Source organism: Natator depressus, chromosome 1 (assembly GCF_965152275.1).
Source record: "Natator depressus isolate rNatDep1 chromosome 1, rNatDep2.hap1, whole genome shotgun sequence".
Taxonomy (NCBI): domain Eukaryota; kingdom Metazoa; phylum Chordata; order Testudines; family Cheloniidae; genus Natator; species Natator depressus.
Window position 1 is genome coordinate 247,642,985 of NC_134234.1, and position 27,604 is coordinate 247,670,588.

The window sequence follows — 27,604 nt, forward strand, 5'->3', positions numbered from 1 at the left end:
TTCCCCCTTTCTTGGGATGCAGGCTTCCGATAGCTTCTACAGCTTTGATTTAAAGTAATCCCAGGCCTCCTCTGCCTTTAGATCCATAAATTCTTCAGTCCAATCCACTTCCCTAACTAATTTCCTTAATTTTTGAAAGTCAGCCCTTTTGAAATCAAAAACCTAGTCGCAGATTTATTTTTGTTAATCCTTCCGTTCAGTTTGAACTGAATTAGCTCATGATCACTTGAACCAAGATTGTCCCCTACAACCATTTCTTCTATGAGATCCTCACTACTCACCAAAACCAAATCAAAATGGCATCCCCTCTTCTTGGTTCAGCAACTACTTGATGAAGGAATCCATCAGCTATTGCATCTAGGAAAATCTGAGCCCTATTATTATTACTAGCACTCATCCTCCAGTGTATATCTGGGAAGTTAAAGTCTCCCATGATCACGCAATTTCCATTAGTATTTACTTCATTAAAAACATTAAAGAGGGCTCTATCCATATCCAAATTAGATCCCGGCGGTCTATAGCACACCCCAAGCACTATCCCAGGGGAGGCTCTAGTAGTTTTCTTCCCCAATGTAATTTTTACCCAGACAGACTCTGTCTTATCCATTCCATCACTTCTTATTTCTTTACATTCTACCTCATCATTGATATACAATGCTACTCCACCACCTTTGCCTTTATTTCTGTCTTTCCTAAACAGCACATACCCTTCAATACCTGTAGTCCAGTCATGACTACTATTCCACCATGTTTCTGTTATCCCTATAATATCTGGTTTCACTTCCTGCACCAGTAGCTCTAGTTCCTCCATTTTGTTACCTAGGGTCCTCACATTGGTGTACAAACATCTTAATTTTTGCTGTTTGGCCTCGCTCACATTCTGTACCCTATTAGGCACGGTCATTCTACAGCCAGTATAACCTATTAGACTAGTATCCACACTGCCCTTCCTCCTTATATACATTCTCCTACCCACGGCTGTATCCTTTCTTACTTCATTTTCTTCCCTCTCAATGCTAAAATCCAGTGTGGAGATTACCTGGACATCTCCCAACCATCTCCCCCAAATTCCTAGTTTAAAGCTCTCTTAATCAGTTGTGCCAGCCTCCATCCTAGAAGTCTATTTCCTTCCCTACTCAGATGAAGTCCATCCCGAGAGAACTGTCCTCTGTCCATGAATGCCTCCCAGTGGCCATACATCCCAAAGCCCTCCTTATAGCACCACTGCCTAAGCCATCTGTTGATAGTCATAATCTTGTCACAAATACTTTATACTGAAGTGCCTGCCGCTTTGGTGTGAGTAAGCCATCACATGCGGCCGGGCAACAGCATTCAGCTTGCAGGCAGCCATGGTAAGCCCCAGGGGCACGCGGGGTTCTGCTTCTTCCGCATTCATTTCAATGCTTTCAAACTGCCAGGCCCCCTTTCCCATAGCAAGCAATGCCTGGTGGGTTTGCCATATAAAAGGAGGGCCTGTGGGCTCTCTAGGATGATCACTTCACACAACACCCCAGCCCCCCCAACACGTGGCTCTGATGAGGCTCTGAGCAGGGATGAGCCCTTTAAACTAAACATGAACAGCCCAGCAAAGCTGGGTTTTCCCCCACCCCTCGCCGCATGACTCCGATCAAGCTCTCACTCACCAGAAGTGCCTTCTCCAGGGTCATGGTCCGGGAGCATGCCTTGGGAGTGCGGGGAGGCTATTGGGTCTAGCGTTAAGAATAGTTCCTGGCTAGGGGGAAAACGGATTCCCCACTTTCCGCCTGTGCACAGTCCTCCTCCTCCTCCTCTTTGTCCTCCAAAAACTCATTCTCCTCGCTCTGTGCTTGTCAAGGTTCCTTCCCCACTCTGAACTCTAGGGTACAGAGTGGGGACCTGCATGAAAGACCCCCTAAGCTTATTCTTACCAGCTTAGGTTAAAACTTCCCCAGGGTACAAACTTTTACCTTTTGTCCTTGAACCTTTATGCTGCCACCACCAAAGTGTCTAACAAAAATAACAGAGGAAGTGCCCACTTGGAAACGTCTCCCCCTCCCCCCAAAATATCCCCCCAAGCACTACACCCCCTTTCCTGGGGAAGGCTTGATAAAAATCCTCACCAATTTGCATAGGTGAACACAGACCCAAACCCTTGGATCTTAAGAACAATGACAAAGCAATTAGGTTCTTAAAAGAAGAATTTTAATTAAAGAAAAAGTAAAAGAATCACCTCTGTAAAATCAGGATGGTAAATACCTTACAGGGTAATCAGATTCAAAACATAGAGAATCCCTCTAGGCAAAACCTTAAGTTACAAAAAGACACAAAAACAGGAATATGCATTCCATTCAGCACAACTTATTTTGTCAGCCATTTAAACAAAACCGAATCTAACGCATATCTAACTCGATTGCTTATTAGCCCTTTACAGGAGTTCTGACCTGCATTCTTGCTCTGGTTCCGGCAAAAGCATCACACAGACAGAGAGGATCCTTTGTTTCTCCCCTCCCCTCCAGCTTTGAAAGTATCTTGTCTCCTCATTGGTCATTTGGATCAGGTGCCAGTGAGGTTATCTTAGCTTCTTAACCCTTTACAGGTGAAAGGGTTTTTCCTCTGGCCAGGAGGGATTTAAAGGTGTTTACCCTTCCCTTTATATTTATGACAGAGCTACTACCCCCTTGCAGGTGTCCACGGACAGTGGTGGGGTAGTCGTGGCATCACCCCCATAATATCATGCAGCTCACGGTAGAAGCGGCATGTATGGGGCTGTGACCCAGAGTGCCCGTTCGCCTCCCTGGCTTTTTGGTACACTTGCCTGAGCTCCTTGATTTTTGTACAACACTGCTCTGTGTCCCTGGAGTAGCCTCTTTCCATCATGGCCCTGGAGACTTTAGCGTACGTATTTGCGTTTCTTTTTTTGGAACGTAGTTCTGCCGTAACAGATTTGTCTCCCCAACATGCAATGAGATCCAGTACTTTCCATTCAGACCATGCTGGAGCTCATCTGCGAATCCGGGACTGCATGGTCTCTTGTGATGGTGGACTCTGCATGGTCGCCTGTGATGGTGGACTGTGCTGATGGTCACCTGTGCTGATGGTGACCAAACAGGAAATTCAAAAGTTCCCGGGGCTTTAACTGCCTACCTGGCTAGTGCATCGGAGTTGAGAGTGTTGTCCAGAGCAGTCACAAGGGAGCATTCTGGGATAGCTCCCGGAGGCCAAAAACATCGAATTGCATCCACAGGACCTGTAACCCGGAACTGCAATCTCGATTTTAGCGCTACTCCACTTGCCGAGGTGGAGTACAGAAATCTGATTAAAGAGCCCTTTAAATCGAAAAAACTGGTTTGGTCGTGTGGACGGAATCAGTTTTAGAAGTAACTCGGCTAATTCCAAAATAACCGCGTACTGTAGACCAGGCCTAAGTGACAGCTGTGCTTTCACTGTATTTGCTAATTACACTTCTTGACATACTATCCTTTCCTTGTAGCCTTATGTAAGCCAATGCTAGGTTAATTTCATTTCTTCCTGTATAGTTATTTACAATCAGCTGTCTTAGAAGTTTCACTAGAGAGACAAGTTTGGTGAGGTAATATCTTTTATTGGACCAACTTCTCTTGGTGTTTCACATCTGATAAATTAGGCTCTTTATGGAGCACAAAATTAACAAATGAAATGCATCAACCATGTACTGTGCTGCTACAGATGCGTAAGAATTGCTTTGCTGAAATAGCTTCAGAAAAGGGGATTCAATTCTCAGTTTCAGTGCATTAGTTTTGCCCCATATACTCCAGCAAGGCAAAATTCACTTTAGCTGTCCTAGCAGGAGACAGATTGTCAAATCTATTGTAGCCATCGTACAACTCCATTGCAATTTATTGGCATTATATTAAGTAGTTACAGGACAGACCTTTCAATTATTTTATTTACTATTAGGTATTTTTCTACTAAAATCTTAGCATAGCAATCCAGCTGGAATTAGCTTTCTTCACTCCTGCTCAGCTGAAGCTTCACCAGTCTTCTGTGCTCTGCAGCCCAGGAGGTTCATGATGATTCAATGGAAAATTTCTTCTCTCCAGTAGCTGTGGAATGCCTCATTGGGCATTTTGGTACCAACACTTTCTCCATAGTAAAGTCTCTGACAACACCTGCCTAGAGGAATGTATAAGTCAGTTGGGCTCTTAAGAATGGCATTTGGAGACTCCAGTGAACATGAAGAAAAGAACACAATGGTAGCTGTTGGCTGAATTTGCTGGGCTGTTTCCTAGCTAACAAGTCCGTTTCTGAGATTGGCCGGGAAAGAGAAGTGGAAGCTACTGAGTCCTCCTGTTAATGGTTTTTTTCCTGGCTGGCCTCAGGAATGAAGCTGTCAGTCAAGTATGATCATTAAAGGGGCCACACATGGAGTCACAGATCCAGGTAGATGCCCATTTCAGGCCACCCACCAGACTGCTGGGAGGGGAATCCAAGCCTTTAGGTCCCTGGACCCACAGAGGGTTTTAAGCTTCTATAGCCTGAACAGAGTTCATCATTGCCCCAATCTTGGGGTCCCTAGGCCCATGCAGGAGACACAGACACTTTGATGAGCATCCCATCCGGACAGTTGGAACCCGCAGTCCAGTTGCCTAGCTCTCCTGAGAACAGTGCTGACCCTTCAGACTCCTCTGTACTTAAACATGCCCTATCCCAAATTCCCACCGAAAGACACTGAGCCTTCTCGTTAATGGTTGAACTCTCTCAGGAGGCATGTGGTAATTGTGAAGCAGATACTACACAGAGACATTTTGCATAGAAGTCTAACACATTTGCTCATTTACTTAATCCTATAAAGCACAAGAGAGTACAGAAGATATAAAACATAACAAATATCCTAACCGCAATTCCCTTTATGAGCTCATCCTTCCCGTGGGAGTCCTTGGAGGGCAATCTGGGTTTAGGTAGGGAGGCAGGGCGGGGCCCCTCCCTGCTGGGATGCTTCTTTCTCCTTTTGAGTTGGAGACAAAATGGGCAAAGACCCCAGATAGATCAGCTCCTCCCTTTTTGTAACTTTTCACCCCCTTTGTCAGGTGACATCCCACTTGGCCTCCCCTAGGTGACCAGAAACCTCTGCCACATGACTTCGTTGCCAAGGCGACCTCTCCCCTGCTAAATCAGTTCTCCTGCACAGGAGCCAATCTGTTGTTTAGAGCTCCTACCTTTTCATGGAAGAGCACTTATCATCAACAACTCATTTTTGTTACTCTTTTTTCACCAGTCTTTGGAATTTTAGCCCAATATGGAAGCAAAACAATAATAGAGACTGTATGGCCATACATTCAAAATGGAGCTTGCAGCTTTATAAAAGTATATACAGAGAGGCATTCATGATACAGCAGTTTTCATAGTAACATTTCATAACAACTTCATAATATCACCAGAATTGATACAGATAGGTTCCCAAGTTGTCACACATCGCCAAAATATTTTCTTAAAATCGCATCTTCTTTGCCACCACTTATGCCTGGAGCTTCCTTTCTCCCTATTCCTTCCTCTCTATATATTTAATCCCTCCTCCAAGCTCACTTCTTCTGTGAACTTCTCTCAGCAACAACCTTTGGAACCTTGAACAAGTATTTAAGAAAAAAAAAACCAAAACACTGACTGAATAGAGATTCAGGCATCAACCAGCGTCTCTTGTATATTTGAATGTAGGAGATTTTGTTTGGACTGACAATGTCTTATTTATAATATAAGCTTCTTGAGGCAGGGACTATGTCTGCTTCTGAGATCTGCACAGCATCAGGCAGACTGCTGGCATTTAAGAAACCATTAATACTAATCAAAACTGTTTCCCATATGAATATAGGCCATTGGCCCATTAGCCTTGAGTGACAGTTATACAGGAGACAAGAGCTGTACTTCAGATAAGAGCCTTCTTTAAGGGGTGGGGGGAAATTTTTGCCAGAAGCTGGGAATGGGTGACGGGATGGATCACTTGATGATTTCCTGTTCTGTTCATTCCCTCTGGGGCACCTGGCATTAGCCACTGTCAGAAGACAGGATTCTGGGCTAGATGGATCTTTGGTGTGAACCAGTCTGGCCGTTCTTATGTAAAATTCAACCATAGTGAGATAATACATATAAACTTTCTCTGGTGGATTTTGCAACTTATTTTTCAGTGTAATGGCCTTCTACATCAGGCCTTTTCTGATGACATAGTAACATTTCTGCACTAACAAGGACCTGAGATATTCCAGGGTTTGTACTGAAAGAGGCCATGGTTAAAAAAATTATTTGCTAATAATTAGTAATAGCACAAATATGAAGTATTTTACATTAACATTCAAGAAGAGAAACAATGGGAGTAAAAACCAGTTAACCAATACAGTCCAATATGAGGTGCACCTAATCGGTAGAACCATTCAGAACTTTCCAAACAAAATCCAAAACGCAAACCCCAGAGCTCACTGAAAGGTGAGCCTTTCAGCTGAGCCTGGACTGAGTTTAGAAAGATTAGCCTAGACATACAAATTGTGGTCCATAGCTTATCAGTGTTTGGTTCTTGGTAAAGACCTATGGAGAGCTGACTGGTCACAAAGAGCTGGCACTCTTCCTTGTTTCCAGTTGCTAAATCATATTTTAAACTGTTAAACATACATTAAATGATTTCCTAATGCTACTTTTCTGGGTAAGGAATTGCTGTGGTTGTAATTGTCACCGAGATGTTATTTGATTGTCAGTGATAGGGGAGAGAATCTGCATGAATGGGAAGGGAGATGTTCCAGGAGATAATTTCTCTATTAAGATGTGATCCACATTATGAAAATATTTGAGAAACCCTGACCCAGGCAAGTTTACAGCTTTAGGTAAAAACCATCCAACACTGTGTGGTTTTGAACCCAAAAGTAGGAAAATTTGGAAGCTTTGCTTTCAGCTGAGGGATATTTTTAAAGCCAAAACTCAAAGCAAAGCCAAGTAGTGAGAACCAAGTCCAGATAAAAAGGTTGATATGAACCCATGCATCATGGTAATCATACTGCATATGTACTGACATGTTAGATGGTAGAGGTCTGTGACTTGGGACCTTATGGTCCTGGACTCTGTCCCTATAACTAGTGGCCATAATATCTGTATGTATTCATTACACTGATTCACTGTAGTGTGTAGCTTAATATCTGACTTCAAACCACTTCTGTGATTGAAAATTCCTGAATCATCCCAAATCTTCTGTGTACTAAAAGTATTTTTCTTTTTTAAACATTAAATGAATGTATTAAGAATGGTAAGTATGAATCTAGTTATATTTATACCTAAGGGCAGGGGAGTAGTCTTACTAGCATTCCTATGTGTCAGAAACTGAAACTTTATTTCCTGGATACCACCAGGGTCATGGTTCCAAAGGTTAATAGGTTAATACCCTGTCACATGACAGGGGTCAATGTCCATTGACTTCAGTGTCTACTATTACAGTTAGAAGAGTTCAGCCTTTTAAATTTACTCTTGTTAAAAAGATTCAAACTAGAATTTGATACAATAGGTACAATAAGTATTTTTGCTTTTTGATCCAGTGTACAATCCTAATACCATTCTAGCCTGGAAACAAGTTATCTTATTCTGCTTTAATAATAAGCTCTTTAAAGGTTTTCTAATGACAAGGGAACAAATAAAAAGTACCCCAAACCTGAAGTTCTTTCATCATAATACGTTCAGGTTGGACAATATATGATCCCCAAAATAGGTCTTAATTGACTTAGAAAATTTGATGCTATGTCATAAATATGATAAGGGCAAAATTTATTCTGTAGATTTAACATTAAATAACATGGAGAAAATGTAGAAATTATCTCTCAGTTTTTAACCCGAAAGAGTTGTAGTGGGAAAAGAACCAGGATAGCATCACCTGTGTGCTCAACATGAGGTATTTTATAGGTAGGCGTAGAAGGATTAGATTTGTGTTTTTACACACAAACGAACAAAAAATATTTCCATTGACAATAGAAATGTACAGACACGCAAAGTTAAAAAGAGCAAAAGAAAAGATGCTTGGAAGCTTATTAGCCTTTGATTTAAGGATATTCCCCTTTGTATATTTTGTATGTGAAGTTTGTATAATTTGTCTTTTAATAGTTATAAAGCTTTAACTTTTTGAATCTCAACATCTACTATCATTAAATAATTATTGTCTGACCTCTGCTGTTGTCTGACCCCTCTCCCTTAATTTCCCACAACGGTGAAAGTTTAAATCGATAAATTTAAAAAAATGCTTTAAAATGAACATCTATATTATCTGTCAAAATTATTTTTTTTAAATGTCAAATTCTGTCAAGCCTAGTTAGCAGTCTTACATTACATTCAACAGTGTAACAAAGTGGGCACATGGCACAGAAAGGTGTTGGGAAATAGGTGTGTTTCAGCATATGTGACAGGGATACTTTAAGATAAAATTATTTTAGGCAATGCAGGAAAGGAATAAGGGCAAATTTCTCCCCTAAGATCCAGATGGTGGATCTTTATTCTGATATTTTGCGCTTTCTACTTGCACAGAACTTCCACAAACACTAATGGAAAATCTGATCATGTTGGGAGAATAGCATATCAGAATCAAGATCCACTACATGGCTCTGAGAGAAGAATTTCACCCTAAAACAATAACACTAACTGTGGCACTAGTGCTGCCAGGAGTGTTCCTCCACTAAGTCAGTTTAAAGTGCTTGAGGTATTTCAGCTAGCATACTGATCGCAGCTCACTATCAAAGCTCATACTCCGTTTCCTCCAGTTGAAGGAAATTTTGCTGGAACATGAGATATCTTTGCTATATTAAAAAAGGGGGAAAAGCACCTGACAAAAGCATCATGATGAAGGTGGTGGTTTAGGCCCTGATTCAGGAAAGCATCCATATTCAGGACCGTGTGTGCTTAAGTCCCATTGACTTGAAGAACTCACACCAAACCTCAGAATGCATTTTTACTTCAATGGGACATCTAGGGGGCATGCTTAATTGCTGTTCTGAAATGGCTTGCTTTCCTGAATAAGGCCCTTCTATTGCAGTACTGCCCGAATTCCTCAGTCAGGGTCCCACTGGACAAGGTGTTATACAAACACACAAGTAGATATGATCCCTGTCCCAAAGCAGTTAAAATCTAGTTTGGAAAAAAAATGGGTTATAAATATTAGTATAGCACGTGGTAGCCATTTATTTACCATGCTGAGTTATGCAGATAGGAAGTGGAACCACAAAAACTAGTGTACTTTGATCCAGAATTTAAAAAAGCAGTAGGTCAAATCTATTTATTTAAAGCTAGTAAAGAACAGAATTATCAGACACATAGATTGACATGATTTGTGGAGGAAGAGTCAACATGGTTTTTGTAAAGGGAAATCATGCCTCACCAATCTACTAGAATTCTTTGAGAAGGTCAACAAGCATGTGGACAAGAGCGATATAGTGTATCTGGACTTTCAGAAAGCCTTTGAAGAGGTCCCTCACCAAAGGTTCTTAAGCAAAGTAAGCTGTCATGGGATAAGAGGGAAAGTCCTCTCATGGATCAGTAGCTGGTTAAAAGACAGGAAACAAAGGATAGGAATAAATGGTCAGTTTTCAGAATGAAGAGAGGTAAATAGTGGTATCCCCCAGGGATCTGTAGTGGGACCAATGCCATTTGACATATTCATAAATGATCTGGAAAAAGGGGTAAACAGTGAGGCGGCAGACAATACAAAATTACTCAAGATAGTTAAGTCCGAAGCAGACTGTGAAGAGTTACAAAGGGATCTCACTAAACTAGATGACTGAGCAAAAAAATGGCAGATGAAATTCAATGCTGATAAATGCAAAGTAATGCACATTGGAAAACATAATCCCAGCTATATATACAAAATTATGGGATCTAAATTAGCTGTTACCACTCAAGAAAGAGATCTTGAAGTCATTGTGGCTTGTTCTTTGAAAATATCCACTCTATGTGCAGAGGCAGTCAAAAAAGCTAACAGAATGTTAGGTACCATTAGGAAAGGGATAGTTAATCAATAAGGCTATGATTTAGTCATGAGTATTTTTGGTAAAAGTCACAGACAGGTCATGGGCAATAACCAAAAAATCATGGCCAGTGACTTGTCTGACTTTTACTAAAAATAAATACCCTTAACTAAATCTTAGGTGCTGGGGAGGGGGAAGCCCGGGGCCCCGCCGCCTCCACTCCAGGCGGGGGCAGCCTGGGGTGCCGCTGCTGCTCCCGGACCACTGCTGACCCGAAGGCCACCCCAGCTTCTTGGGCAGCCCTGGAGTCAGCCGCACCAGCTGCTGCAGCTGCAGAAGTCACGGAGGTCCCAGAAAGTCACAGAATCCATGACTTCCATGACCTCCATGAAAGACTCGCAGCCTTAATAATAAGACAGAAAGTTTCATAATGCCACTATGGTATGCCCACACCTTGATTACTGGGTGCAGTTCTGGTCACCATATCTCAAAATTGGAATTGGAAAGGTACAGAGAAGGGCAACAAAAATGATTAGGGGTATGGAACAGCTTCTGTATAAGGAGAGATTAAAAAGACTAGGAGTTTCCAGCTTGGAAAAGAGGCAACTATGGGAGGATATGATAGAGGTCTATTAAAATTATGAATGGTGTAGAGAAAGTGAATAAAGAAATGTTATTTACTCCTTCACATAGCACAAGAGCCAGGGGTCACCCAATGAAATTAATAGGCAGCAGGTGTAAAACCAAAGGGAAGTATTTCACACAACACACAGTCAATCTGTGGAACTCTTTGCCAGGTAATGTTCTGAAGGCCAAAACTATCAGAATTAGGTAAGTTCATGGAGGATAAGTCCATCAATGGCTTTTAGCTAAAATGGTCAGGGATGTAACCCCATGCTCTGAGTGTTCCTAGCCTCTGACTGCCAGAAGCTGGAAGTGGATGACAGGCAATGGATCACTCCGTGATTGTCTGTTCTGTTCATTCGGTCTGAAGCACCTGACGTTGGCCATTGTCACAAGACAGGATACAGCGCTAGATGGACCATTGGTTTGACCCAGCATCATCATTCTTATGTTCTTAAGGCTACTGGTGGTATTAGTTGTAGAAAAAGTGTATAGAACTGCTAATGAGATTCTGTGTAGTAGCAAATGGGCCCTGTTATAATTTCTGTCCTTTTTTGTACAAAATAAAACCCATTTAAATATAAGTCTCTCTAGAATAACTGGTGTCATTATGAAGACACAGTATAGAGAAATTATGAATGACATAGGGAATAGGAAAGATGTTTTGCTGTATGTATCAAAATATAAGCTGATTTTTGATGTTTGGTTTGAAGCCTTAAACTAACCCTGAATGTTTCTGGTTTCAACAATTGTACAATTAAATGTATGAAAAATAAGGTGTTTTTTTTACTTCACATTCATCTTTTTTCTTTCTTTATTTTCAGAGAATGAAACTGAAATTTTGCCACCTGCAGGAACCACGCCCCCTGCAGGTTAGTAAAGGAATTGCCTTCGTTACCTGATTTGGTCTCTAGCATGAACAGAATTGCATGAGTCTGGACTGTGCTACAATACTGTGGTGTATATTTTTATTGTCTGACTGTAAATAAACAGCTGCTGAACAACAGGAAGTGAGCTTGATTTAGTAAGGTGTTGTCTTCACTTACCGTTCATATAGGTTTGCCTAAGAATTGCTCAATTTCTCAAGCTTGGTGTTGTTTAGAAGAAAGCTGGTAAATATGACACTGAAAGTATCTTTCTGCACACAGTCATAGTAAAATTGGGGACTTGATTATGTTACCCACATTCACATTGTTTCTAAACAAACCATCCCATTCATTTTCCATTAAGGTACTACTCAGTGTGGATAAGGGTGTCAGAATCAAACCCTTAGTGAATAAGGCTTCAGGTAAATATGAAGCTTTGAACATAGCTGGCCCCTTTTCTCTTGTGAGAAAGTGAAACATAGAAGCCCAGGCACTTATGGTTTGATCTGCATGCTCACCTGAACTACATTAACATTCATACAGTAGTATAACTATATACCCCATATATTTGTTTGGTTTATTATTGGATCAATTCTAGTTTCTAGTCCCATCTTGGACTGCACCTCAGCTAGTTAACTCTCATCCAACCACCATACTCTGTTGGGCACTACGTAAATCATTCAACCACAGTGAGGAGGTCAGATTTGATGGGAAATAGAGTTGCGTCCTCTGTGTATTGAAGACACTACAATCCATACATCCTTGCAACACCTCCAAATGGCCCCATAAACAAATTGAGCAAGATAGTTAACAAAATAGAATCCAGTAAAACCCTAGAATAGAGAACCCTTTTGGCAATTAAGAATTTACAAAAACTAACCTCTGGGTTGTCTCAGGCAGAAAAGATGAGTCACTCAGAAGTGACCCTATCTATTCCTGCTATGATCTACAATAGCACCTCATTGCCAACATTAATGAAAGCAGATAGCCATACTAATTCTTTTAGGCTATTTGATCTTAAACCCTCCCCAGGAAGAGATGTCAGACCATATCTCCAGCACAATCTGTCTGTACTGTACACAGACCTAAAAACAAATTGACTGGAGCCCAGGAGATCTGAGGCATTTAGGTATTATCAGAACATGACAGGATCAAATGTCTGATCCAAAGCCCATTGACATCAACTGGAGTCTTTCAATTGGCTACAATGGGCTTCAGAACAGCTCCCAAGAGAACAAGGGTCTAACAATTGTTGCTTTTAAAGAAGGTGTCACTTTGCTTCCTGTGAGGGAGGCCGCAACAATCCTCTTCAATAGTACATAATCCGATAACATATCAAACACAAAATGCATGTCTATTATTCTAATATGTAACATTTGGTGTGGTGAATTATAGCTACACATTATACAATTACCAATAACCCTAAGAAATAGCCTTTTTGCGGGGGCGGAGTGGGGTTTACATATTTATATGACCTAAAGCTTTGTTATATTCTTTATAATGCTGTGTAAGTTTTTCTTTTTACTTTAAGATTCTCTCAAAAATGTACTTTTACTTCCTACACAGAACAAAAGAAACCAAAAGAGGATGGAACCGAACAGGCTAAAGGTGAGTGGACAGTCATATCCCAAAAGCTGGAAGCAGGCAGAGCATCCATAAATGTTGTACTGATGCTAGATTGTTTGAGCTTTTTTCAGAATTTTGGTGCATTATATTACAGTAGTGTGGTTTGAAGCTTCCTGGATTTTTTTTTCTGCATGACTCATTGAGCAGAAGGAAATTATGCTGTTTGTGTTTCCTTCAAAAGTTCCGTAAAACAAGTATGAAGCTCACTAGCCTTTGTTGAGCTCTACTGTGTAGTAACCATGATTAGTTAGATAAAATGGTCCATTTTCCTGGATCAGATTTCAAATTATTTGCATGAGCAAAAAGCCATCTTCAAATGAGCATGAATGGTAACATTGAGAGAATTCAACGAAACTCAGATCAGTGCACGCCACTTACATGACCAAACGTCCCAATTTTATAGGGACAGTCCAGATATTTGGGGCTTTTTCTTATATAGCCTCCTATTACCCCCCCACTCCCTGTCCCAATTTTTCACAGTTGCTGTCTGGTCATCCTAATACCAGTAGCTCTTGCATGAGGTGGGCAATCTCATTTTATCATCCAAGGCTGTTTCTATTCTACCTCAGAAGCTTGGTATTTCACATTTTCAGCAGACATCTGATCAACCAAGTCATCTAACTTCCACCTGTTCTTCTGTAAAGGAATCTTCTCACTTCATTAATTTTTCTTCATTTAGGGCCCAATGGTAAACCTCAATACATGTTCTGTGTTACTGCCTTACTGGAAAAATCATCTGCTGTGAACACACACAAACATACACATATTATATATGCATCCAACAAACAGCTACATTTTCAAGATACATAGCTATTCCTGCTACTTAGCTGAAATTAGAATCTGGCCCTCAACTGGCAATTCTTCCATTTAGGAACACACATTTGGTGGGATTGGGTCAAATTCTACCCTTTTGTATGAAAAGAAAGATCAAATATGGCACATACTGTGCATTATTCTGTACTTTTTACCTGAGTAGAATTAGAACAGCTCATCAGTTCACTTTGAATAGTTTATTGATTCAAGTATGAGGTTTCTGATTCTGATTAAAAAAAAGAATCTCAATCAGACTAAGATCTGTTTATAGCTGATCTAACATTTTTTCATTATTTGGAATAGGCCTTGAATATCTACTCTGACTTTGATCTCACCTAGCTGGGAGTTTATAGATTTGCCTTTTTTAAAGAATAGATATGATGTGGCATCTAAGACTTGTTTACAGATTAATTTGAAAAAGATATGGAGCAGTGCATGGCCATTTGTGTCAAGAAAATCAGAATGCCGATATTGAGAATGAATGAACCAAACTTCACTGGCAGAATAAACTTGCTGAACTTAGTGTCGGTGCATGCTGCTAACTGTCTTCCAATAGTGCTTCTATTTTGTCACAAAAATATTTTGGGAAGGACTTAAATCTGTCATTCTTGGCAACAGTTCTATTCAGGAGCATTTTGCACTCCAAATTGGTAGAAACAGAAGTGAAGATTTTTGCCTCATAATAGTCTAGCAGTTGTTTGTTATGACTGCTTGAATTTTGATCTGGGAAAAACATTTTGCTCCTGAATTGAACATCTATAATATCTTCCCCTCTAACTCTACAAGTCGACATTGTGCTGAATTAAAAAGACTCCTTGGTAAGTATCTCATCAAACACTACTGTTCTTTTTTTTTATATACAATCTGTCTTGTGGTTTTTGAAGCTTCACACTAGCAAAGAATAAAGAGATTTGCTGGAGGATAGGAGTTTTTCATGGGGCTAAGCCATTTACTTCTAGTGCTTGGAATGGTTTTTAAATTTTAAAAAACTGTTTGAGATTCTACTACACAAAGTAAAAGTTGAGTTGTTTCCATTTTTAATCATATTTCAACTGGCAACGACTGCTGAAGTAAGAGTTCCAATAAGAAACTGAATAGTGAAATGTCAGAAGGATTGTGGTACTGATAAGTAGAAAAGATTCTCTTTTCATCCATCATGGTCTAGTGGAGCTGTTTCTTTACATAGCAGCACAAAAGTCATTGTCAGTAAGACTCAGAGCATGCGGAATGAGTTAGCTGATATTATTAATTAAATTTATTATTATTTACATTGCAGTCTGAACCCCAGCTCCTGTGAACCCCAATCCAGGGCTAGGATTCCATTGTGCATAAGGGAAGAGAGTCTTTAAGACTCTCATGCTCATCTGTTACGAAGAATTTTGTATATGGTATTCTTTATAATAACGAGCATAGTTCCTGAATATCAGAAGAAAAGGCCTCTCTCTTCCCCATTTGCTGAAAGTCATGTTATATTAGAAAAAATATATTTTAAAGGGTTGTTTACCAACAAGGACAGATCCAGTCAACAACTGGCTTTTGTACTACTTAGTTCAGTATGGAGCTAAAAACTGCTTCCATAATTTTGCAGGTGCCAGTTTTGGGTCTTCTCTGAATTATGTGGGATGATGAAGGGTTTCACATCTAGATAGCATAATGAATGGGTGCTTGACAGATCAAACAAATTCTAAGATATCCATGATAGTTCATATGAGCCACCCACCTGGGTACATAGGAAGTTGTCTGTCTGCTGAGAGGTCAGGTTATGCATGAATCCTATAGCCAAGCAAGAAAACCTAGGCCATGTTCTTCACAAGTTCCAGATGATTTTTGTGGCACAGAGCCAGCAGTTAGGCAGAAGAAGTATACCCAGTTGTGTGTCTGCTCTACTATTCTGTTACTTGTTAGTAATTACTGTCTGTCCATGGTAAAACATTTCTCTACCTATTATGTTATTAGTAGGCCTAGTAGAGTTGATAAAATGGGTCACAGCATGTGAAAAATTCTTTGTTCTCTTTCTAGGTTTTTCACTGGAGATGATTAGTTCAGGGCAGTGAAAAGAAAATTTGCCTGCTCCTGTGTAATTTTGCCACTTTCATAGACATCTGAGTTGTGTAACTGGAAAATTCAGAACTCAGATATAGCTACTAAGTATTCATTTTATTTGCAGAACAAGAAGTGAATCAGCAGAAGTTCCACCAAATTTATAACCATGTCATCTTATACTGATCCCATTTTCCATTTTTTTTTCTTTTTAAATTTAGCATCATCTTGTATACAAAGTATTGTTATCACGGTTTTCTCAATCTAAAAACAGTTTGCTTATTCCTTTCTTTAGGTACCATCCAGCCATTCAGGTGTCTACTAATAAACTTCTGCGTATTTCACTGATGTGCTTTCTCTAGGTTCTATCCAGCCATCTACTAAAATGTCTGCATGTTTCATCCCTGTATTTTCTTTAGGTTTCACTAAGCCTTTCATCTGTCTACTAAAACTTCAATTCTTTCACTTAGGTACTCACGGTGCTGAGCAGCCAACAGTTCCTGTACAGTTTAATGGGAGCTGCTGAGTTCTCCGCACTTTGAAAAGCCAAACAATCTATTTAATAAGCTTAATTTTAGGTACAGAGTTTTGAAAACCTTGGTCATTGTTAGGACTAAATTGTGCTTTCAGTTATACCAGTGTAAATCTAGATTGACTCAGTGAGTTTAATTGGAGTTACTCTAGGTTTATCCTGGTCAAAGTGAGAAGAGAATTTAGCCCAGTTTCATTGTGACTTTATAGTTAATTTATGTACATTAATTTGGATACCTAAAATTGTAAGGATAGCCTCAACTCCCTCATAATCTCTAATTTATGAATAGATCTATAATTTATTTTATCCCCACTAAGTGTTACAGATAATCAGTACATGCAATATATATATATAATTGACCAAATGCTTTATGATTTTCATATATTGAGTTAGTATAAGAATGCACATTATCATCTATTTCATCTCGCTTTATTCCCTCCCTTTTTGTGAAAGCTAGCATCTTTAAATATAGTTCTGTTCATATTATTATTCTTAAATCATGGTAAGGTCAAAAAGTTTCTTCCATATCACAGACTGGGTAAAATATAGCTCTCCATTAACTTAAGCAAAAGTACCTGAGGTTGCATGGGTATGACTGAGAGGAAAATTAGGCCTGCTGTGTGTATGGGTCTTTAGCTTTCTCAAATTCCAATTCCTATTCTTCGCTTGCTTAATCTGTAGCAGCAAATATCCAAATCATTTGCTTACATTACCAAACTTCCTGCACAACTCAGAAGTCAAATGTTTCCATGCCCACATTTAACAAAAGTATCGTGTATTTTAACTTAGCTGTTTTGTATCTGCTCTCTATTCAATTAACCTTTTCTGCTGTTTTACAAAAGTGACAATAGTGACTCCAGATTTAAAATAGCGTTCAGTTTTCAGTTAAAGTAGAGCATACGTTTGTTTGTTAGACATGAAACTATATTGAACAGAACTAAAATCACTATATGTGTAGGTTGAATTTTGGGGGAAGTCTGATATGAATTCCTTCAGTAGTTAAAGAGACTGAATGACTTTTTAAAAATCAGTTTAGAGTTGTTTTTGTGAAGCATTCTTGTTTAGAAATTATTAAATTGTAACAGTTCAAACTTTCTAGAGATGTAGATGTAAACAAAATCTCAAATCGGCTAATATCTATCTTTATCTCTAAATAATATAGGTCTACTTTATGAGATATATATTTATTTGTCATGAAAATTAATATAGAAAAGATTAGATGTCAAGAGCTAATGTACAAATTTTACACAAGAAAACACTCCTAGTTTCAGATAGGCACAGGTGAAAATAGGTTGTTAGAGAGGATGTGGCTCCCTAGTAGAGGTCCAGGTGCCGCAGAAGCAGGGTAGGTGCTCCAATATAGCTCAGTGGATACACCTTCTCCAGAAGCACACCTCCTAAGGTGTACAGAATGGGGGTTCTGAGATCTGTAATGAGACTCTCCTCCTGTACATCTTGGGAGCTGCACAGCTTTTCTGCTATCTCATCGGCATACTGTGGAAGCCATGTGGAACCCAGCATCATAGAAAATGTAATACATATGGCACATAAAATTATCTGTGCCTATCCAATTTTAAAACTTTCAGGGCTCCCTATGTGGTATTTCTTCTTTTAAAAAAGAAGAAAATACCAACACAGAACCCTTTATTAACCTAACATTAAGGTTGCTAAAGTAATAATTATAATTTTTCAGTAAAATACAGAACTGCAATGCTACCATTTAAAAAAAACCTTAAGAATTAAGGGGCAGATTGTGGAAGACCCTCTCTTGTGTGCACAGGATGTAAGGGGGAAAGAGTAAGACCACACCCACCCACCTCTGAGCAACCTCCATGCATCTTTAACAAATTATTTACCCCAGAACCAATTCTAAGCCCTCTGGGGCTCCTCCGGGAGCTGCACAGCTACAGACCACCTCATTACACAGGACTCTGCCTAAAGGTACAGTCTAGCTGTAGAAGATCAAGGATTATATATTTAAATAGGCGTTGCTAATGTATGTGTACCATTGAAAGAGTATGTATGCATGAGTATGACTTGTAGGCCAAAGTTAAGGTGGTCACATTTTCACATGTGAATACTGTCAGAAACTGAATCTGAAGGCAATATTTATTACCTTTCATGTTCATTCCCCCACTTTGTAATCTGCTGTTGATCCTGTATTATCTGTTTTGTGGAAGAGTTATATTAATGACTTCAGCAACCTTTCATCCAAGTTATTAGTGTTTTATTGGGAAATATATTGCATCATTTGCTTTCTGTAGCTCTGTTAGCTTAGTGAATTTCTTTACAAAATCAAATGAGACAGTTTCAATATTTCCCGATAACAGAGAAGTCACATCTATCTACCTTCATTAAAGTGTCATGCTATGTAGTTACATGAGCTGTTAGTTACCATAAAACCATTTATAATAGTTCCTGAAGAGGAGGAAACAGGTTGTTATATTAGGCCAATTTAGAAAAAGATGCAAATTGTATTTAACTTTATAAAGTTAAATAAAATTTTATAAAGTTAAAGATGCACATTTTATTTAACATGTATAGGGTACAGTAGAACCTCAGTTATAAACCCTTCGGGAATGGAGGTTGTTTGTAACTCTCAAATGTTCGTTAACTCTGAACAAAACATTATAGTGGTTCTTTCAAAAGTTTACAAATGAACATTGACTTAATACAGCTTTGAAACTTTACTGTACAGATGAAAAATGCTGCTTTCCTTTTTTTAGTAGTTTATTTAAAATAGTACTGTACTGTATTTGTCTTTTTTTTTTGGTCTCTCCTGCTGCCTGATTGTGTACTTACAGTTCCAAATGAGGTGTGTGGTTGACTGGTCAGTTCGTAACTCTGGTGTTTATAACTCTGAGGGTCTACTGTATGTCTGTATATCTTGAAGCCATAATTATATCTAGTTTGTTCTAGCCTCTCAACAAGTACACAGGTAAAAATTATATTTTTCTACTAAAACTCATTTAAAACACTAATACGTATCGTCTATTTTCACCAGAGACTGAGCTCTGTGTGTCTTCTATTCAACAACTAAAATTCAAATACAGTTATTAGCTAACGAAAAATACTGTACTGTTGTAGAAAGTGCCTTTTATCTTGCCACTAGGGTCTCCTCACAATCATGAATATTGTCACTAGCCCTTAATATCAATATTTTAATGGCACTTTCATACTTTTCCAGGTTTTATTATTATTATTTATTCATGGCATAGTATATAAATTAACATTTTAAAATAACAGTACAATTGCTAAAATAGATTATAATTCTTAGGAAATGAAGTATTAATACCAAAGAGTGGGGCCGTTATTTAGGGTTTATCAAATGAAAACCAAGTGAACTGATAATGATTCAGTACTTGAAGTGTTACCTGTATATGGAAAAAACCTGAGTTGCTTAATCCCTTCATTTTGGATTAATCTTCTAATGCAGGAGTGTGTGTATAGTGGTGGTTTATTAAACTGTGGTATGTCTTGCGTGTCTGAAATGGTTTAGTTATGTTGAATGTATATGTGGTACGCATTTTACTTGCAGACACGAACGTCAGCGAACCGACATCCTCTTCAGAAGGTCAGATATGTGGTTGACCTTGATTTCATTTTTTGTTCTTTTGTATTCACTGTGGATTACATCTCTAACAAACAGAACCACTTAAAAAACTCTCATATAAATCCATATTTTAATAATAGATCACAGTTCACTTCCCATTATTTTATTTATTTATTTTATTTTATTTTATTTTATTTTATTTATTTATTTATTTTACTTGCCTGGAGCATTAAGGTTTACCATTTCAGCTACTGAATTACTCAACGCTTTATTCATCAGTTTGAAGTTTCCATTACGAGTGTTTCCAACTATCATGATTTCCCTCCCCCCCTTTTTTTTTTGCAGGTTTCACATTTTCGTTTGTTTGTACTAAAAAGGATAATCTACAGTGCACTCTTTTTCCTTGTATGGTTTTTTTATTCATATTTCTTTTTACAGATGAAGATGACACCGCTTCAGTTAATACTTCACAAGCAGGTTAGGATTATTACAGTGCTTTTCCCCTTCCTTCTTAGAAAAAGCTAGACTAGAAAAAAATAGGTCCTGATTCTGCAGTTTGCACTTAAGCATAATTTCCATCAACACAGAAACTTCTTTAGATACTTTAGGTAAAATTCACCTCCCCATGCAGTGGGCCAGTACAAGACTTTTACAGCACTGAAATCCCACTTGTATCTTCTTTTAAGGACTTAAGTGAGATGTCACTATTTCAGAGCAAGTGAAATGCTCAGCTGCTCTGAAAGTCAGGCTCTGTATGCATTCATCTGAATGAATACAGACTGCATTTTTAAGGTTAAAGCTGAACCCAAATTTCAGAATTATAATTAAACTAAATCCTTATGATTTAAAACTAGTTATCTCCACCTGGTTGGATGTCACCTTACTTGGGCTGTTTACTGATACCACTGCTCTACCAGTCAATCAGAAGTTAGGTGGCTTGAATTTTTCAGTGCTGACCACCAGTCAGCTGACAAATAAAAGGCCTTCAAACCACAACCACTGAATGAAAAGCAGCAGTAACAGATGCTGCATAAGGTCCTAGTGCCACCAACTTTGGGGTGTTGCTGAAACCTCATCCTGCCCACACACATGCTTTCCAACCATGTTTTATGTTAATTTGTTTTAAAAGGAGTGCAAACCCTTAGTGAAACACAATGATGGAATGCCTAATGATGCACGTCAACTTGTTAAAGTAAGAAATGCTGTGAATTATTTTAATTCCCTTAAGAAATTATCAACTTTTACACAAACCCCCTGAAAATGAAATATTACGGGGGCCAGATCTTCAGCTGAAATCAGTGGAGTTACACTGATTTGTACCAGCTGAGGATCTGGCCCTTAATTCTAAAAAGAAAACTATTATTTTAACCACTTCTAAAAAGAACCCTCAAAATTTCTTTTCCATTATTTCTCTGGATTTTTTTTTTCAATCTGAATCATTATATTGTTAAACTTCGAGATACTGTCCTTTAGGATGAATAATGGACTGAAATGTCTTCTATTATCTTGAACTACCCAGAATTTTGAGGAAAGTATTGGCCTTGTTGCATCCTGCTAAAACGTGAGCCTTTGGAAAGGAAGCCTTGCACAGAGATGCATCTTCCTGTGTTGAATACAGAAACAGAAGAAAGACAATTGAGGTTTAGACTCAGTTATACACTCTTCATATTCCTGTATTGAGACATCTCCACATGATTATGCTCCTAATTTTCTGTTCTACCTCTTCTACTTGTGTACAGTCAATTTTTTTAAAGAACCAGTAAACTCTAAGGTCAATTACACTGTGATCTCTAAACTGGGATCATCCAGGTTACTCTTTCCTTTCAGATGAGAGTACTCGGTCAGTGGAGAGAAAAGATTCAGGTGAGACCTCCTGAAAAAAAAATAGAAACATTCCAACTCTAACATAGTGCAATTATTATTAATTAATTATTTCTTGGCTCTAATTTACCTTTATTTTATATTACAGTCATTCATATGCCATTAAATCTTAACTTTTCAGTTGGTTTTAAATGTCAAAGAAAAGGGGTTACTTGGGAAAATCTACTTGGAAATTTAGAAATAGACATCTCTCTTAAATGAAATGTGCAGATGGGACTTCAACCCCAGTTAGTTACCTGGAATAGCCGAAATCTGTGAATCTTTTTAATAAAAACCAAACACATGATGACTTTATGTGATCTTCTTGCATAAAGAAATTTTTTATAACTTTTTTTCAGGATCACGTTGTTATTAGGATTGTAGCTGGTTTCACACTAAAAATTCCAGTACCAGACGCTGCCATTTGAAGAATTTTCACTAGTGACCCTTTCCAACTTGTATTTATGTTGTGTTTTTGTATGTGTACCAGTATACTATATATACAGCATATAGATAGATACATCTCTCCCTATTCATTTGTGTGGCTATGTGCATGTGTATATGTGTGTTTACATGTGAGCAATAACACAACTACATGTGCAGTAGAACTGGATACTGCATACATGGAGTGCATTAAGAGACAAGGCTAAAAGCCTAGTTCTTTTAACCATCCTAGAAGTGGAGTTATTTAGTATTTCTGTACCTCCTGAAATGTGTTATAGCCTTTAATAAAACAAAAATATTTGGTTACCTTTTTCCACAGTTGGCTAATGAGCGGTGGCCAATGTAGTCAATATTACATATCTGTGCAATGTTAACTTTCACCAGCCAGCATGATTCCTTCTGTGATTAATCCTTTATACAGTGTAAAAACCCTGCTGACATCTGGTGTGATCTTTTACAACAGTTCCAAAAGGGTCTATGTCTCTATTAGATTAATGAGATAGGAAGCAGGAACCCTTAACTTAAATCATATTATTTGAAAAGTCTTCATTCTGTAATAAACCTGTTACTGAATAATAAAACAGGTACTGTACATGAAAAGGACCTTTTTATATTAGCAACGAGGCATAACAAGATATGAATTATATTGCAATTTGTTGTGCCTGTTTGTTAATCGTAAGATCAGAGACCGACAGCCTTTGAACACACTGACCCAAATCACAGTGTCATGGTTTTTTTTCATTCAAGAACGATAAGGAGGCATTTCTGACCCAAAGAGAGCAAAGAAATTTCCTTTTGTGGGGATAGACCAGTATTCATGTTCTTCTGAACAGATTGTACTTTCTGACATATATCGCTGGGTGGCCCTAGTTTTACTAGCTACATTCATTTCCCCCACTCTGTGCTAGTCCACACTCCTCAGTCTAAAGGAAAGTATATATCATTTTTACTGCACACATTCTAACTCAGAATATGGGACACGTTTTACCGTGTCTGTAGGAGGGGAGGCTGTGGCCCACAAATGTTTTCGTTATTGCTCTCCATGGGGTTTTCCACTGGGAGTCAACTTTGATTCCTGCCAGGGCTCTGAAGGAGTTGTCAGAGAGCAGATATTCTGGAGGCTCAGTACATACATCCTTTCTCAACATTGCGGCCCACTTTTGGCTCAGAATGCCCATTGACTTCAACAGGAGAAGTATCTGTACCTGAGTGTGTGACTTAATCATTTGTGTCTGACTAGTTATTCACATATAAACATCAATCTATGCACAGGGCTGGCCTGGGGATTTGCTGGACCCAAACTCTCAAGAGGGTACATGTAGGCAGAGGCTGGTGACAGTGGTGGTGGGGGTTGGAAATCAGGCTGCCAGTTGCTATCTCACTGGTTCTATCATGGAAGGGAGAGATTGGGATTGAACAGTGAACCTCTTCCCATCATTGTCTCACTGGCAAAGGGGAAAGATTAGTTTGCATAAGTTGCTGAGCGAGTGCAGGATTGAGGGAGATCCACAAAAATCATGCACCAAGTGGTCACACTTATCTTGCTTGTGCCTAAGACTGGCTGTGCCTTTGGACCTTTGATCTGTGGTTTCTGTTTCTACAAAGCACTTTCATGGACTATATCTATAAAGCACTCATGGCTGAACATTATTGCAGTCCAAGTTACAAAAGACACTTATACCGTCCATCTGCCCAAATTCCTTTCCTGAGTAGTTCCGTTTTCCATCATCACAAAGATGATATTTCAATAGGAACTGTAGCGCATGTGACAGCCCCATCCCTGACAGTGGGTGTCACTGGGAGTAAGGGAACAGAAGACTTGCATACCACTGAGGATGCCTAAAGGGTTAGAGAGATTAACGAACTCAGGTGAGTGAACTTTGGTGGGACTGAACCATGCTCAGACAAATGACATTTCTCCCTCTCTCTGCATATTAGTATGGTCTCTTGGAGATGGAACGCCAGAAGAACCAGAGAAGCTTGACAATTCCCAGCGATCCACTTTATTTATTGAAAAACCACAGGGTGGTTCAGTGAATGTTGGTAAGTGGCTAGAAACACATTAAGTATGAGGGGTCATATGATACAGATCAAGTCTGACAAGAGGTGCATTTCACATAAGATTTAAATTCTGCCCTCAGGCACATGCAACTCCCATTAACTTCAATGGGAATCACACACTCCTCTTTGAAGAGCGAATTTGGCCTGTCTGTGAAGAGAATATTCAACTGGTTAATATCAAGACCAAATTTAGATCTAATAATTTAGTCAGGGTGAAAGCTGGAAGTTGTGCTCACTTGGAGAGGATAGGTGATCGCCTGTACTGCTGTTAGCTGTACAACAGCTGACACAGTGGGAGAGTTTCAGAGATTGTTGTTCGTATGCTCTTACACTTTCTCAGTATTTAACTAGAAGAAGGGATTTTGTGGGAATCTGTAGAGCATAAACAAAACTAGGGACTGGAGAAATAGGAACTAGACATGTCCCTCTCTGAAGCCCATCAATACTGCTCTTTCAGACAGCCATTTGGGGTTGCTGTACAATCTCTCCTTCTAAGGGTATAGCTACACTGCATGGTAAACCTCGGTTCAGACTCAGATTTGAGTCCAAACCCCTCTACCATCCACACAAATCTTTCTATAAAAGAAACTTGTATAAATGTGACAGGCAACCACATTTTCAGTAATGACTGAATTTTTTTTTCTTTTTTAAAGGAGAAAATATTACATTTATAGCCAAAGTAGAAGCCAAAGATCTTCTTCGAAAGCCAACTGTAAAGTGGTTCAAAGGTAAATGGATGGACCTGGCCAGTAAAGCAGGCAAACATCTTCAGCTGAAGGAGACATTTGAGCGTCACAGCAAGGTACACTTATATTTTTCTTTTTTAAAGAGACAAAACTTGAAGCCTTAAAAACCATTCTTAACCAGTCATTCATCTAAGGATGGAGGGCATTGTGGTTCAGGCATTGGATAGAGACTCAGGAGAACTGGGTTCAATTTCTGGCTGCACCACACATTTCCCTAGGATGTTGTGTCTGGTAAGGATCTGATGCATCATGTTCACTGGCATAAAACAGGAGCTCCTATGAGTAATAACTTTGAAAGGGGGTCTCCGAGTCACAGTTCCTTTCCAGAGTTTCTCCTGGGCAGCACAGCTCTGCATCACTCCTGACACAGGTGGAGAGAGTAAACTCTCCATCTAGGCCATAGCTTTTAACTTCCTCTTTGTACAAATGTATCCTAAACTAAAATGATTATACTTTGCATTTGAATTTCAGGTTTATACATTTGAGATGCAAATCATTAAAGCTAAGGAAAACTACGGAGGGAACTACCGCTGTGAAGTAACATATAAGGATAAGTTCGATAGCTGTTCTTTCGATCTTGAAGTCCACGGTAAGATTCGCCTTTTATAGATTTATAAATTTATAAATAAAGTCCATTTATAGATTTCCCCCCCCCCTTTACAACAAATATGGTATAACTGTATTCTCAAGGCCACAATGAAGGAAGTTTTAATGTTAACTTTTTGAACACAATGCCTCCTGAGCAACTGTGATTTCTTTTTGGAATGAAATATATGATAGACGGGGGTGGCTGGCAAGCATGGGTTTGAGCCAGAGCCCACGGAGGTCAATAGAAAGACTTCTATTGAATTTAGATCAGGCCTCTCCTAAACAAAAAGAATGCCTGTCATAAATCTGTCAAGAGATACCACATGAGAGAGATTATGTATGCAATTACATCCAAGAGAGGTTCTGATATGGAATGGTTTTGAATCCCCACCTGTGCAGAGAGAGTGTAAAATGGTACCCAGTCAGTGATAGCATTATACATCTACTTTGCCCAGGTATAAACGACTGCATAATGTAGTGGAGACTCAGGGCCAAATTATTTGTCAACTTATGCATGATAAAGACCCTCTTACACACATGCTTAACTTTACTCATGGGACTTCTCACATGAACAAAGTTTAGCACATGCATATTTGCAGAGCCAAAGAGAGATAGGAAGCAATGAGCAAACAAGAGCGAACAATCTTGTCTGCCGCATAAAGGCTACTGTTCAAATCTTAAAACCTGCAAACGTTCACCTGATTCTGTAATTTCAGCTGGTAGGCAGATCCAGCCTAGCTTCCCAAATACCCAGAGGGCAGCAACACTCCAAGCAGCCTAGTCGAATATTTGTTCATCCTAGCAAAACAAGCCTACCAAATTTCCAAGGTCATCAGCTTGGTCATCAGCCAGGGATTGCTAATTGGCAGGCCTAGGAATCTGTGTGTATTCATTAGGCTGCTAGGTGAAGGACTCATCTATCCGCATCTATAAACTTTCTATAGGACAGAGTTGTTTCATCTATTCAGATGTCTAATTCATGCAGGGGGAAATTCATCCTTGTGCCAAGGCCCAGTACAAAGGTCTATCCATCAGTTATATCGCACATAAACTCTCCAAATAGGGTTTATGTGGTGCAGAGATCTTGTGCTGGCCCTTGATACAGGGATGAATTTCCCCCAGAATCTTCCACTCTGTCAGACCAAGCTCTTGTATCTTTCTTGCTGACCACACAGCGGGAGAAAGACAAAGTCTATTCTGGGTGGCAAAAAACAACTGATGATGATTTGGGCCCCCAATAAGATTATGCAGAACTTCTTTTTTCCTGTAAATGTTGGGCAGGAGGGAATTTACTTTGAAAACTGGAAGATGTCTGTGAGAGAGAAAAAAAGTGAGAGAGACGCAGGATGTGTGGGGTCAGGAGGGAATGTGAGAGAAACATCACACAATTTGATCTTGTACACAGAAATGTATAATGTAGTTTAGAGAAATGTACTAAAAAAGATTACCTCTGCACTGATGAGACTTGCACTTGGCAGATCTTGATGCCAGAAGGGCATATACATGGTGGTCACTTAGCAATGAAACTGAAGTAGTTTAAAGCACCAAGGTAAAAATATTTCTTTAACTTTTTTTTCTTTCATAGAATCTTCTCAGGCTGCTCCATCTATTGACATCCGATCTGCTTTCAAAAGAAGGTAACTTTGACTGGTGATCCTGTGAAGTTACTCAGTAATGGACACATATAGCATACAATCACCTCATACCATCTCTCCTAGCCAAGCATATCAAGTGTTATAAAAAGGTGGTGTTGTAAATAAGGATGAAAAAAGTGGGATGTAAGGTAATTGAAAGTGGGTGGGATGAAGTAGCCTTACATCAGAAACTGCATATACAGTATAATAGACTTTAAAATGAGAGTTGAGTGTAATTGCTATAACGGGAAGTGTTGATGGAGTTAGATAATCATACAGCAA

At 39.1% G+C, this 27,604-nt stretch overlaps 1 protein-coding gene across 1 annotated transcript in view; it reads left to right on the top strand.

Annotated features, from left to right (window-relative positions):
* Window positions 1-20,431: 20,431 nt before the first annotated feature.
* The window catches only part of MYBPC1 (myosin binding protein C1), a 69,553-nt gene continuing 62,380 nt past the window's right edge, over window positions 20,432-27,604 (top strand). The window contains exons 1-6 of the mRNA XM_074940488.1: window positions 20,432-20,466; window positions 21,817-21,852; window positions 24,232-24,336; window positions 25,008-25,156; window positions 25,572-25,689; window positions 27,274-27,325. Of these exons, the coding sequence (XP_074796589.1) occupies window positions 25,091-25,156; window positions 25,572-25,689; window positions 27,274-27,325 (236 nt within the window). The 5' untranslated portion in view covers window positions 20,432-20,466; window positions 21,817-21,852; window positions 24,232-24,336; window positions 25,008-25,090. The remainder of the gene's footprint in view (window positions 20,467-21,816; window positions 21,853-24,231; window positions 24,337-25,007; window positions 25,157-25,571; window positions 25,690-27,273; window positions 27,326-27,604) is intronic.